At 42.1% G+C, this 13,227-nt stretch overlaps 1 protein-coding gene across 5 annotated transcripts in view; it reads left to right on the top strand.

The window, feature by feature from the left end:
- Nucleotides 1–13,227, top strand: part of GALNT18 (polypeptide N-acetylgalactosaminyltransferase 18) — a 459,241-nt gene that overhangs the window by 296,833 nt on the left and 149,181 nt on the right. For all 5 annotated transcript variants that reach the window (XM_069091223.1, XM_069091225.1, XM_069091221.1 and 2 more), the window contains exon 4: nucleotides 12,684–12,867. In XM_069091223.1, coding sequence (XP_068947324.1) covers nucleotides 12,684–12,867 — 184 coding nt within the window. The remainder of the gene's footprint in view (nucleotides 1–12,683; nucleotides 12,868–13,227) is intronic.

Raw genomic sequence — 13,227 nt, 5'->3', positions numbered from 1 at the left:
ACACACACACACACACACACACACACACACACACACACACACACACAAAACTAGCCATTTAACCTTGGGCACGTTACTTAATCCCAATTGCCCTCCAAAAGGCAAAAAAAAAGTGTCTCTAAATTTGGGAGATTTCTCCAAATTTGTGCATTTCTAAAGAGTACAGCACTTATTTGATTTGGGTATGCCATGCTGGGTGGGCCTGTACCAGTGGTTCCCATGTCTCACACTCTATTCCAAAGTTCTTCAAAGAGACCTTAAGAGTGTCCTTGTATCACTTCTCATTAAAGGTGCTACATGGACATAATAAACTATTGTTGTTCTATAAGAAAAAGTGAAAGTGAGGAATTTAGGTAAATATGGGAAGACTTATATGATCTGATACAAAGGGAAGTAAGGAGAGCCAGGAAATCAATCCCTTTGCTAAACTGTGCTGCTTTATAAATGTTGATAAAGACACCTCTGTCAAAATCAGGACACCTGGATTTGAACCAAGAGTCGGGACAGGTTGTTACATGGTGTGATGGATAGAGCAAAGGGCTGAGGTTCGAATCCTGACTTTCCTACTTAGTACCATCTAACCCTGTGTCCAAACCCTTTCACCATTAAAGAAGATAATTCAGATACAGGAGATAATATGAAGCCAAAATGTCAGTATGGGACTGCAACCAAGGAATGAAGAGCAAGGCAGAAGCAGAATTTTCCCTGAATGATACTTTTTGCTATACTCAGCATGTTTGGGTTTTTGGTTTTTTTTGGCTTGTTTGGAGAGGGGAAGGCAGGGCAATTGGGGTTAAGTGATTTGCCCAAGGTCACACAGCTAGTAAATGTAAGTGTCTGAGGTTGGATTTGAATTCAGGTCCTTCTGACTCCAGGGCCAGTGCTGTATTCACCGCACCACCTAGCTGCCGCATTCAGCATGGTTTGTTTGTTTGTTTGTTTTTGTTGGGACATATCTATCTTTGAAGGTGGATTCCTGTGTGCTGTCCAGCTTCCTTCTGGTTTATTAAAAAGCGAATATTTTGAGACAGTAGGACACATGTTATATTTTTGTTGTAGTTTAATGCTTCCAAAGGCCAGTCTGACAGCAACATGATATATAAGAAGCCCCTAGAAGACCCAGCTCCCTTCCTGTCATCAGGGATTTGCCATCTCCCATAGAACTTGGCCTGAGACTGATGACAAAACCACATTGAACACAGAACATGAGCTCTTGGCAGAGAGAAAGAAACTTCTGCCTTAGGTCCTGGATCTGTTCTTTGAGAACTGTTTTTTTTTTTTTTTTATCAAATTCTCCTGGTTTCTGTCCCAGTTGGCCTTTCCTTCTCTGGACGCTACGAACCCATTTGAACACCCACAATCCCTGCCAATTACTACTTTATTGACCCTCAGTCAATCAATAAACAAGATTTTATTAAGCACCTTCTAAATTCCAGGGATAAAAATACAAACATAAAAATCTAACCTGTCCTCATGGAGCTTGCATTCTTTAGAGGAAAACAACATGAATATATACGATTCTATGCACAGTAAATACAAGATAATTCTTCAGAGAGGGAAACACTAGTAGTAGCTGGGATTATTAGGAAAGTCTCATGTAGGAGGGGCATTTAAACTGAGCTTTGAATGATCTAGGTATTCTTAGAGGTGGGGGTGGGGAGGGACAGAATTCCACATATGGGAGAAAGCCTGGACAGAGGCGTGGAGATGAGAGATGAAATGGCCTAGCAAAAGAACAAGAAAAAGGCCAGTTTGGCCCAATAACATCCACAAAGGCACATGTCCTGTACAGCAAACCTTGAAAGATAAATTGAAGTCATGTAGTGAAGGGTTTTTTTAAAAGAATTTTTTGGTTATTTTTATTATAGTATTTCACTTTTCCCCCAGTTACATGTCCATTGAAGGGTTTTAAAACAGAAGAGTGTGTTTTTTTTCCTAGAGTTCATAAAGAGCCTTTGGATTTGATTGAGCAGGAGAATGGCGTGGTCGTACATAAACTTTAGAAACAGCAGTTTAGGAAGCTGAATGGAGGATGGATCAGCTTCCTTTTATACTATGGACTCTTTCTCATACATATAATTTTTTATATACTGTCTCTCCCATTAGAATGTGAACTTCTTAAGAGCCAGAATTGCGGTGGTGGTGGTGATGGTGATGGTGGTGGTTGACCTTTCTTGTACCCCTAGCACTTAGCACCTGGTACATGGTAAATACTTAGTAATTGTTGGCTGACTGGCTATATTGGAAAGAAGAGAGTCTCAAGGCAGGCAAGCCAATTAGAAGGCTATTATAATCATGCCAGTGCTAAGTGACGAGATTCCAAACTAGAGTAGTGGCCATAGGAGTGGAGAGAAGGGGGGAATCTCCAAGAGATGTCATGTCCAAACATACAATGGATGAGATCAAGCAACTGATTTGATGCATGAGGACAGAGTAAAGATGAGGAGCAGTGAATGCCTTGGAGTTTGTAAACCTGTGCCTAAAAAGCTGGTGATATTCTCAGCAAAAAGAGAAAGCTTAGGGCAGTTAGGTAGCATAGTGAATAGAGCACCAGCCCTGGAGTCAGGAGTACCTGAGTTCAAATCCAGCTTCAGACACTTAACACTTCCTAGCTGTGTGACCTTGGGCAAGTCACTTATACCTCCAAAAATAAAAAAGAGGAAGTTTAGAAGAGGGTAGGTTTAGAGGAAATGTAAGGAATGAAAATAAGAAAGCCAACAATTTTCCTATGGAAAATCCACTTTAAAATGTCAAATAGACAGATGGTGATGGGGGAATTGGCACTCAAGAGAGATCACGGGTGAATATATAGAGCTGGGCTTCATCAGCATAGACATGATAATTGAACCCATGGGAACTAACAAGATCACTGAGCATATAGACTTCAAAGATAAGAGAGTTTAAGACAGTGCCCTTATGTGTCCTGGGGGAACACCCACAGATAAGGGGCAAGGCAGGAATGATGACCCAGCAGAAGAGAGCAGGAGGAGCTTTCAGGCAAGTAGGAGTGGAAAGGGTAGAGAGGGTGGTCATGAGTGTCAAATGCAGCAGAGGGAGCCTTCCCTTCTCCTCCTGCACCTTCCTTCTCTGTCCGGGGTGCTGAGACAAATTGTCTGTGTAGACCTGAATGTGTGCCAGGCTCACTGAGGCTCAGTTTCAGTCTTCATCTTGGCCTACCCTTGTAACTCTTGCTAAACCCTTACCGAGGATTCTCTTCTCTTAAGCCATTTTTTTGGAGATAGGATGTCTAAAGGGGGAAATTGAAGCTCAGAAAGGTTAATGGACAGGGAGTAGCAGAAGTGGGAGTTTAGGTTTCTTCATGACTCTTAAGTCAAGCACCTTTAGGTCCTTAGCAATGAAGACAGTTTCTACCAAGGGAATATTTCCCCGCTTGTCCTGAATTGTCTGTATGGATCACTTTAATATAAAAGTTCAATATTTTCCTATTCTCCTTTCTTTGCAGTGTGTAGACACTGATAGCATCCACAGAGGTTTCCTAGGATAAATATAAAGAAGTATCCCTGAGAAAAGCACTGGGTGGAGCCCTAAGCTGCAGCGGGGGTGGGGGGAAGGGGGGGAGGGGGGAGGGGTGGTCAGAGTGAGAGTGATCTAGGGGAAGAAGAGAGGAAGGTAGGCAGAGGAGTGAAGAGCCTTACCTAGAGCAGCTTCCACCAGGCAGAAGATTTCATGACTTCTGAGATATCTCCCAACTCAAAATCTGTAATTCTTTGACCCTCTTATTTGCTATTTTCTCCCTTGGGCTCTACACCATCCTTCCCTATTCAGATATGCAAATCTCTAAATTCCCCTAAGAAGCAAATGACTGGGATACGTCTTCCCAGATTTGTGCCCTCATTGCCAAGTCCCTTGACGTAGGTTGCTTCAACTGTTCTGAGAACAAGAAAAGTCCATTTTTGGCCTGCTTTAATTAGACGGATGAGGCGTCTGTCCAGCTGCCTGACTTGCCTCCTCCAGCCAAGTTCTCAAAAGGCTGGTACGTAGTCCCCAGCCGCATGAGGCAGGACTGTTTCTGACACTGTCATTTAATAAAAAGAGAAAGCTGTTGACGTACATTATGGTAACTGAAATATGCCAGACCGTAGCCAAGTTCCAGCCCCTGAGGTACTTAAGGCCTAACAAGGCTTAGGACCGTCAAGCAGCTGAAACAGATTTCTTCACATCTGCCAATCCTATTCTGATCCAGTGCAGAGAGGGGGATGCTAGGAGGCCTGTCTGCCCGGGGGTGGGGGTGGGGAATGATGGAAAATCCAACTGGTCAATAGCAGAATAACATTGGGTTTGGGAAGGAAGGCCATGGACACCTTCCTTGGAGAACACATGTTGTCTTTGACTTTAATGGCCCAGGGAGCCTCAGTGTTAGATCAAAATAGTGACACATTGCTGAGACTGTGTTCCTGACTGGGACTCCTGTAGTTTACCAACACTCCAAAGCAATCATTTTAGGATAAGCAAGAGGATTGTGACAATATGCAGAATTGTTGTGTGCATGTGTGTATGTGTGTGTATGTGTGTGTGTGTTTAAGTGTTAGATGCCTATGAAGCATGAATGAAGAGTTAGCAGATCTGAGCTTTAGTTTCGATTTTACCAATTACTGGTTTCATCATTTTGGGCAAGTTCCATAATCTCTTTCAGCTTCAGTTTCCTCATCTGTAAAGTGGGGATAATAATACTTGTCCTTGTTTCCTGAGCTGTCTCTGAAGAATTGAAAGCAAGCATTCCCCAGGGGTCAATAGAGGTACATGGTGGAATGTGAGAAGGCTACAAGAGATTAAAAAGAAGGAATGACAGAGGAAAACTAGAGAGAAAATATCAAGAAATATTTGATCCAAAAAAGGAAGTGGGCTGGTCTTGTGATGAGAGAAAGGCAATCATGGGACAGCTCATGTCCTCCGTTGTTATTTTTGTGATGCTGAGAGAAAGTGAGGAAATCTCCCAACATGCTAAGTGACTCTCCTATGGCAAACTTTGAGGTCATGGCCATGAGGCATCATGGTAATGGATTCAGCATCAACAGACCTGGGTTCAGATCCTGCCTCTATCACTACCTTTGTGACCTTGAACATGTCATTTCACTTTTCTCTTCAGTATTCTCATCTATATAATGAGCGGACTGAGCTAGATGTCCATTAAGTTTCCCCACAGCTCTAAATCTATGACTGTAAAAGTTTTGCAGGTTGGGCAGGCCTGGAAGGATTGCAATCTGTATCATAGGAGTGAAAAACCTCATTGATGAGATCATAGATCCATTTGAGCACTTGAGGACCACCTTTGTCTCTGAGCTTTTGTAAGGAAACCACTTTGTAAATTGTAAGTGGTGATCAAAAATGGAGTGATGAATGTTACACATCCCATAGGCTATGGTCTATATTTAGCAACTTGTCCCAAAGGGCTCCATTTACAGGAGCTAGCTGGAGCCTGTCCGAGTCAGGAAAACCGTTTAGGACCATCCAAAATCAACTTTATTGTTTAAATGCTTTAAAAGAAGGTCAAGACTCATGCAAATGTGCTTACTTGTAATTTATAATAAGCAGAATCAATGAGAGAATGAACCCCTAAGAATATTGAACCATTCAAGTCATAGAGAGCTTCACTGGAGTGACTTTTAAAATAAAAAATAGATAGGTGGATTAATTCTCACTGTGATAGAGGTTAGTTTGTCTTGTTTGGCCTACACAGATATACTGGGAAATGTGCACAAGGTTAGTCTTCTTTCCAAATGTGTCCTTTGTAGAAGTAGTTTTTAGGTCTTACACAACTTAAGTGGAAAACCAGTAGTGATGTTTGGTTAATGTTTATTTTTAGAAAAAATAATTAGGAATTTGCAACACCTTTAATCTTTTAATTTGTACTATTAGAGACCAGTAATTACAAACAATTTGAAGTATGTGAGGTGAGTGATCCCATTTTAAACCCCATTTCAGAGAGTATACTTCTCTCTGCAAGACTGAACAACAAATAGATCACCCTGGTTATAATGCCAAGATTAACCGGTAAACAATTCCATTTCTCCCCAAATACAGATGCACATTCTCCTCCCATGACCTTGTTACAAAATGTCTCCCTTGTGCTGTCTCCCCACCCCCTATATACCAAATTCTTTGAGCAGTGAACAGGCACAAATCTTTTGTCATTCACAGTTCAGATGCAATGATGACTGTGCATTTAAGTTTTAAAGTTAAATTTGGTTTTGCAGTTGATTCATTTTGCATACTTAACTTTTATGAGACACTTTTTCTCATCTTCTTTGGCTCCTAAAGTAATTTGAAATAACTTATCTCAAAAACATCATTTTTTGATTTATTCTTCATTTTTCCTATCCCTCCCTTTGCTTTTCCCAAATCTATTGTCAGAGGGTTTTGTGGGGGGAGGGGCAGCCACTAGGAAGGGGGGTGCTGACTATATTCATTAATTAAGAGGAGAAGAGAAGTAATAGGACTTAGGACTTCAGACTTGAATTCATTCAACTCTATCATCTCAACACCTGCCTCACTGAGGCTTAATTTTCTGAGTAATTTCCCAAGGGTCCCTCACAAACCGTGCCACTTTCCATAGCCTGTTAACCATGTCATTTTGTCGGCTTGACTGCTACAGACACGTTACAGGTTGGTGAAGTTTTCTCTTTCCTTAAAAATCTCTCTTTTGTTAAGGTGCACTGATGCCCTTTCAGTGACTGGTCCTACCCATATATCCTTGCACGTTAGCTGAGATTACTTCCTCCCTGTTTCATGATGACCAGTTACTAGCACATGAGTGTGAAGGAAAGCATGAGTAGTCTCAATCAGTTCCCTCTAGCAGGTCTGACTGGAACAGGCAGTTTTGCAAATATAGAAGCACAGCTGCCTTTGAAATAGCAAAGACTCCGTTGGGCATCTATTTGCGCATCATTTCCTTTGTGCACAAGGTCAGAGATGCCAATTCTGGAGATGAAGCAAAGATATTCCAGGCCCCCTCCTGCCTGTGCCATGTTTGCAGACACCTCCTTCTGCCATGACATCATAATGAGGCATGCCTTTTATTTGGAGTTGGTAGGGCTTACAGTTGTGATGGAGGAAGATGCTATCTGTCTGTGCCTTTAGAGGCTTCCTCTGAAAGATGTGTGATTTGGAGGTGACCCTGCTGAGGCTGTTCTGATGGACTGTGGTTTGGGAAAGAATGTGGTGTGTGGTCTCCCAAGAAACAAATGGGATTTTATCAGCATCTCTTCATTTGAGTCAGGAAATCAGATGCCTTGAAATTGGTTGAAGCAGTCAGCAAGGCAGAGATTTCTGCCTACCATAATGGGACTTCAGAAGCAGCCAAGCCGAATGACTCCTGTAATGCAGAATGTGAAGCGATAGGTAGAAACTACCAGCAGGCATATTTGGGTTCAGAATAAAGGACATCTTGAAAGCAATCAGTTGTCAAAAAAGCATAGGATTAAATGCAAAGGACCTTGGGGGCCAACCCCCTCATTTTACAGAAGAGGAAACTGAGGTGGAGAGGAGTTAACTCTCTGCCCAAGGTTACACAAATAGTATGAGATGAGATTTGAACTGAGACCCTCCGATTCCAGTGGTGGTGCTCTTTCCATCATACTGAAGTGTTCTTTGGATGAAAGGGGATGACTTCAAGATAGTGTGTTCATCTCAGTGGAGGTGCCCATGTGGTGGCTGTATTCTACATGTCAATGTAACTGGATGAGCTGCCATCCTCCTTACTCAACATGCTACCCCCCGCCCCCAGGCATTTGCTCAGGTCATCTCCAATGTCTCTCTTCAATTCCACCTTCTTTAATCCTGCTCTTTATAACTTCCCTCTATATATCTTTCCCTGGTCATCTCCATTGAATGTTTTCTCTCATTCCTAAAGTATTCCTGTAGCACATTGTTTAGATTTCTCCTTTCCTCCCATCATTCTCTGCTTTGCATCATATTTAACATTGGACCTTGTATATCCCCCTTGGATCACCCCTTACATTACTCAGTAGTAGTACCCGAGTGCCTTAAAGGCAGGAACTGTTCTTTTTTTTCCATTTTTCAAATGCTTTATTAACTTCTGATTTACATCATTCATTCCCGCTAGATTTTGAGTTACAAATTTTCTCCCCGTTTTTCTCCTACCCACCGCCACAAAATAGCAGTCCCATAGGATATCCCCTCCTCCAATCTGCTCTCTCCCATATTTTCTCCCATACCCCTTTCGACTTTTCCAGGAGGGCACGGTGGATGGATCTCTATGCCCCATCACCTGTATATCTTATTTCCCAATTACATGTATAATAGTATTAATAATAGTATATATATATATATATATATATATATATTTAAACATTTGATTATAAAGCTTTGAATTCCAGATTCAATCCCTTCCTCCCTTGTCACTCACCCTTACTGGGAAGATAAGCAGTTCAGTATAGTTGTACATGTGTAGCTAATGCAAAACAATAACATAGTAGATATATTGTAAAAGACTGACTATATTTCCCTCCCTCCTATCCCACCTCCCACTTGTTCTATTCTCTACTTTGATCCCATCCCTTTTCCAAAGTGGGTGCTTCCAACTTCCCTCTCCCCCAGCCTGCCCTCCCTTCCATCATCCCCCCTCTCATCCCCTTCCCCTCTACTCTCCTATAGGGTGATATACCCTATTTAGTGTTTATTTCATTCCCTTCCCAAGCCAAATTCAATGAGAATAAGGTTGACCCATTCCCTTTTGCCTTCCTATTCTTCCCCTCCATTGTAACCATTTTCCCTTGCCTCTTCTATATGAGATAGTTTACCCCATTCTGTCTCTCTCCATCTCCTCTCATTATATTCCTCTCTCACCTCTTAATTTCACCTTTTAAGAATCATGCTTTCCTATTAAATTGGTCCTGTGCCCCTTATGTATACCTGTAAACATATATAGGAACTGTTCTTTTTTATTTAATTTCCCCAACACCTTATACATATATGACTACATGCAGGATTTCTGAGTCCATCAGTATGGGGTCTCCCAGCTCCTTTCACCATCACAGGCTTAGTAGGCAAGTTCTAGAGAATTACCAAAGTCATGGAAGGGTCAAGTGATTTGCCCAAAATCACAAATCTAGTGACAGAGTTGAAGACCTGAACCAAAGTCTTCCTGATTCTAAGTCCAGCACTCTATGAACTAAGCCATGATGACTGCTGCCTTTCATAAAGCAGGTACATATTTTAATTAATTAAATAGATATGTATTTCTTTTTTGGGAACATAGATAGTTTCATGGATAGAATGCTGGGTCTGGAGTCAAGAAGACTCATCTTCATGAGTTCAAAGCTGACTTTAGACACATACTAGCTGTGTGACCTTGGGCAAGTCACTTAACCCTGTTTGCCTCAGTTTCTCATCTGTAAAATGAGTTGAAGGAAAAGGCAAACCACATCCGTATCTTTGCCAAGAAAGCCATAAACAAGATCATGAAGTCAGACACTACTGAAAAACAACTGAACAACAAAGATATGTATTTTAATTCAACTATTTAATGTCTTTTGGTTAAAGAATTCTGTGACAAAAGACTCTGTAGAGTAATGCCTTAGGTAGGGTTGGGCTGGATCTTCTCTGAGGTCCTTTTACTTCTAATATACCCCGATTCTGACATTTCTTTAGCAATATGTACACTACCATCAGTGGAGACATTAAATTGAAATCTAGCAAAGCCACCCCCCAAATTAAAATCTCAACCCCAACTTTCTTTCAGATGGGTAGTGATTTTTACCCACCATCAATCACATAGATGCTGGGAGCTATTTTATTTTCTAGGAATGGGGAAGGATTTGGCCTGGTCTACCTATACTCTGATGTCTAGGTAATCTTGTGTTATATTTGAGAAGAAACTGGCTGGAATCAGAGGGTCAGTCTGTGGTTGAAAAGCAGAGAGAGATACCCTGTGGACTAAAGTAGACCATGTGGGGGTTGAACTTCAAGCCTATCTTTATAAACATCCTACTCTACTGCAAGTCAGCTGAGCTAACTAGCCCAAAGGCCCTCACCACATGGACTCATCTCCCTACCCACTTTCTGGATGGGTTAGCCCATGCCTTGGGACCATTTGTAGGCACAACCCCTTTTCCCTCTTGCTCTTTATCCCCATTTCTTGTGAGCCTTGCCCTCCAAACCCATCATCTTTAACAAAAGCAAATATGCAAATAAAAACCTTTGAAATTATAAAAATATTACCAATTTTCCTTTTTAAGACCTCTCATTAACACTTCCTTACATACTTCCATTGGACTTTTCATGTGACATTGTGCATTATTCTGGGCCTTATTCTACTTCTAGACTATAAGACACAAGAAGACAGGTACTGATTTAGCTACATATCTCTCTCAGCACTTAGAAAATACTCTAGGGGCAGCCAGGTAGCACAGTGAGTAAGAGCACCGGCTCCAGTGTCAGTACGACCTGGAGATTGAATCCCGGGCTCAGACACTTAGCATCCACCCAGAAACACCTGACTGTGTAATCTTTAGCAAGTTACTTAACCTCGATTGCTTTAAAAAAAAAAAAAAGAAAAGAAAATACTCTACACAGAGTAGGCACTTAGTCAATGTTTGTTGTTTGGTTATTTGGTTGGTTGAATGAATGAATGATAAAATAGGTCCAGGGCTATTCTTGTGGTCACTATCTATAAGGAAAGAAAGTATTTGGCAATGTTGGTATAGTAATAATCCATTTATGTCAGGCTTTAGGGTGTTAGGGTAAATTTCCCCATGCTTCATAATCAAGCCAACCCATAATAAATCATGAGAAGCTGACAATCCCAATTGTTCATGTAGCCATCCTCTTATACCCAATTTCCAGCTTTCCTTGAGGCCACTGCTCCTTGAGGGTATGGATTGTCTTGTTTGTATTCTCAGAGATTAGCACAATGTCCAGCACATAGTGCTTCATAAATGCTTTTTTTTTCCTTTCTTACTTGGGTGTTCGCCCGCTTTCCCTCATCCTCTCCTACATGTGGGATGGATCCAGGAACACATTCTCTTTCCATATAATGAAGCACAATGTGAGGCTGGCTAGGCTGCTGTAATCAGAAGTACCTGAGCAGGGACTCTACCACCACAATCCCCTAAAAGGGGGGAGTGCCTTGTGACCCCACCCACCCACTTCTGAAGTCTTTGGCTCCAGGTTTCCCTCACTTGTCTCTTTGATTGGGCCCAAAACAAGATCTTATTTTTGATAGGTTATCATAGTGGGTCTTCATTAAAGCAATTTGGATTTTTTTTAACTCATCAGAGGACTGGAGCATGAGAGGTAGGTAGCAGGGGATAAATTGTTCCAGCCAATTGGCCTCTTACCCAGGTACCCTTTCTAGTCACTTACCTATCACCTGTGATAGTAATGGCAATTAAAGATTCCCCTGTATTGGCTTGGTTTTCAAACTGATTGTGTTAAAACCCAGAGCTTGTTAATCCCACCTGTGGGATGGACTTTTTGATGTGAAAAGAAAGTCCTGAACTGGGAGGAGCTGGTGACATAGATTTGGAGAGATAAGAGAGAGGCGGAAGATCTTTTTGGAAGCAGCACCTCGTGGGGAGAGAGAGAGACTAAGAGAATTGCTGGTGGCCGCTTTGAATTGCCCTGGACTTTTGAGACCTGCCCCCTGAGCTGCCAAGGACTGAGGAGACATGGCTGTTTTGCTGGTACTTTGTCTGTCTGTTTTGATGTTGTTTTGCCATATTTGTCCACTGGTGAAAGACAGTCCTTTTGTTGAAGAAGTCCTGGAACCTGGCTGTTCGCTAAGAAGCCCTGAGACTGTCCTGCAGACAGAGAGTGAATACTGTCCACTGGTGAGGGACAGTGCTGTTGTTGCAGGGGTCTGGGAGCCTTTCTGTTGGTTCAGAAGCCCTGAAGAAGGATTTTCTTGTTGTATGTTTACAGAAATCCTGGGAGAGGGCTTTGCTAATGTGTTCAGGGGTTCTAGGACTGTTCTACAGACAGAGGATGAATTCATGAAGGGACTCGCAATGTATCTTATGGCCTTGCTAAGCCTTGTCTCCCCAGGAACTAAGATTGCTGAGAACTTGCCTCCTGTCAAGATGAAGAAAAGACCTCCATTTGGGTATTAAGTGCTGTGTTTAAACTTGATGTAACTCTGGGGTAGATTCAATTGTGATCCAGGGGTGGGGAACTTTTGACCTTATTGTGCTCTGTGATTGACAAATGAAGGTACTTGACCTATGTTTGGAAACTAATCTCCATTTGAGAAGAGGGGTTTTGTGGTGGACTTAATTAAGGTATAGCCTAGGGGTGGAGAAGTATTTAGAACTGGGACTTTGTAATTGATTGAATGATTGGAAGGTCCTGGGGTGGGGTAGTACTTGGGGATTATTTAATCACACTTAGTAAATGCTGTATTTGGAATGATGTCATGTTTTGATCTTCTCTGTTCTTGGTTTGTCACTGAATAAAATGGAGAGCACCTATGCTGGTAGTCTGAACCTGGGAAGTTGCCTTTCTTTTGGCATTACATTACATCACCTTAGTTCTCATCTATGAAATGTATAGGATCATATATATACATGATCATGGCTGAAGAGTTTGCTTCATATTTCCTGTGCCTATTCTACTATTAGAGATCTGTGTTCAATTGGAAATTTGGGGGAACTCTTTCCCTTTAACACTTCCTCTTTCTGACATCCCATTCATTTCCTTTGCAACAGAAGAACTCAAGGAGAAGCTGAAAGACTACGTGGACAAGGTGAATGCTCACAAGCCTGGCTTCATTAAGGTCGTCCGCCATAGCAAGCAAGAAGGGCTGATCCGTTCCCGTGTAAGCGGCTGGCGAGCAGCCACAGCCCCAGTGGTCGCTCTCTTTGATGCCCATGTGGAGTTCAATGTCGGCTGGTAGGTGCCTAGACTTCTATCACCTCTCTGAGGCTTTCTGTGAAAGGATCTTGGAGGCACCATTGGCTGGAATTCTGGACTGCCCCAACCTTTTCCTCCCATGTTGGGGAGCATGAGCTGGAGATGGTCCCAATGCTTAGCCAGTAATGTGGTTCAGTAGCAATGGCATGATTGCTTCCTGACAATGTGAATTCCTGGTCATGCAGAGATCCTCTGCTGGCAGACAAAGGACTACATTTTCTGGGATGGGTAAAACACCTAGGTTTTATCAGCTATGCCATTGTAGAAAACATTTCTAATAAACACCATATCTCCTCAATCTGGGGTTTTATACTATCTCTACATGGCATCCAATGGAGA

Source organism: Petaurus breviceps, unplaced genomic scaffold (assembly GCF_028583685.1).
Source record: "Petaurus breviceps papuanus isolate PSGF00001 unplaced genomic scaffold, PetGlider_PUasm1.0 188, whole genome shotgun sequence".
Taxonomy (NCBI): Eukaryota; Metazoa; Chordata; class Mammalia; order Diprotodontia; family Petauridae; genus Petaurus; species Petaurus breviceps.
This window is presented reverse-complemented; position numbering and strand designations above follow the sequence as displayed.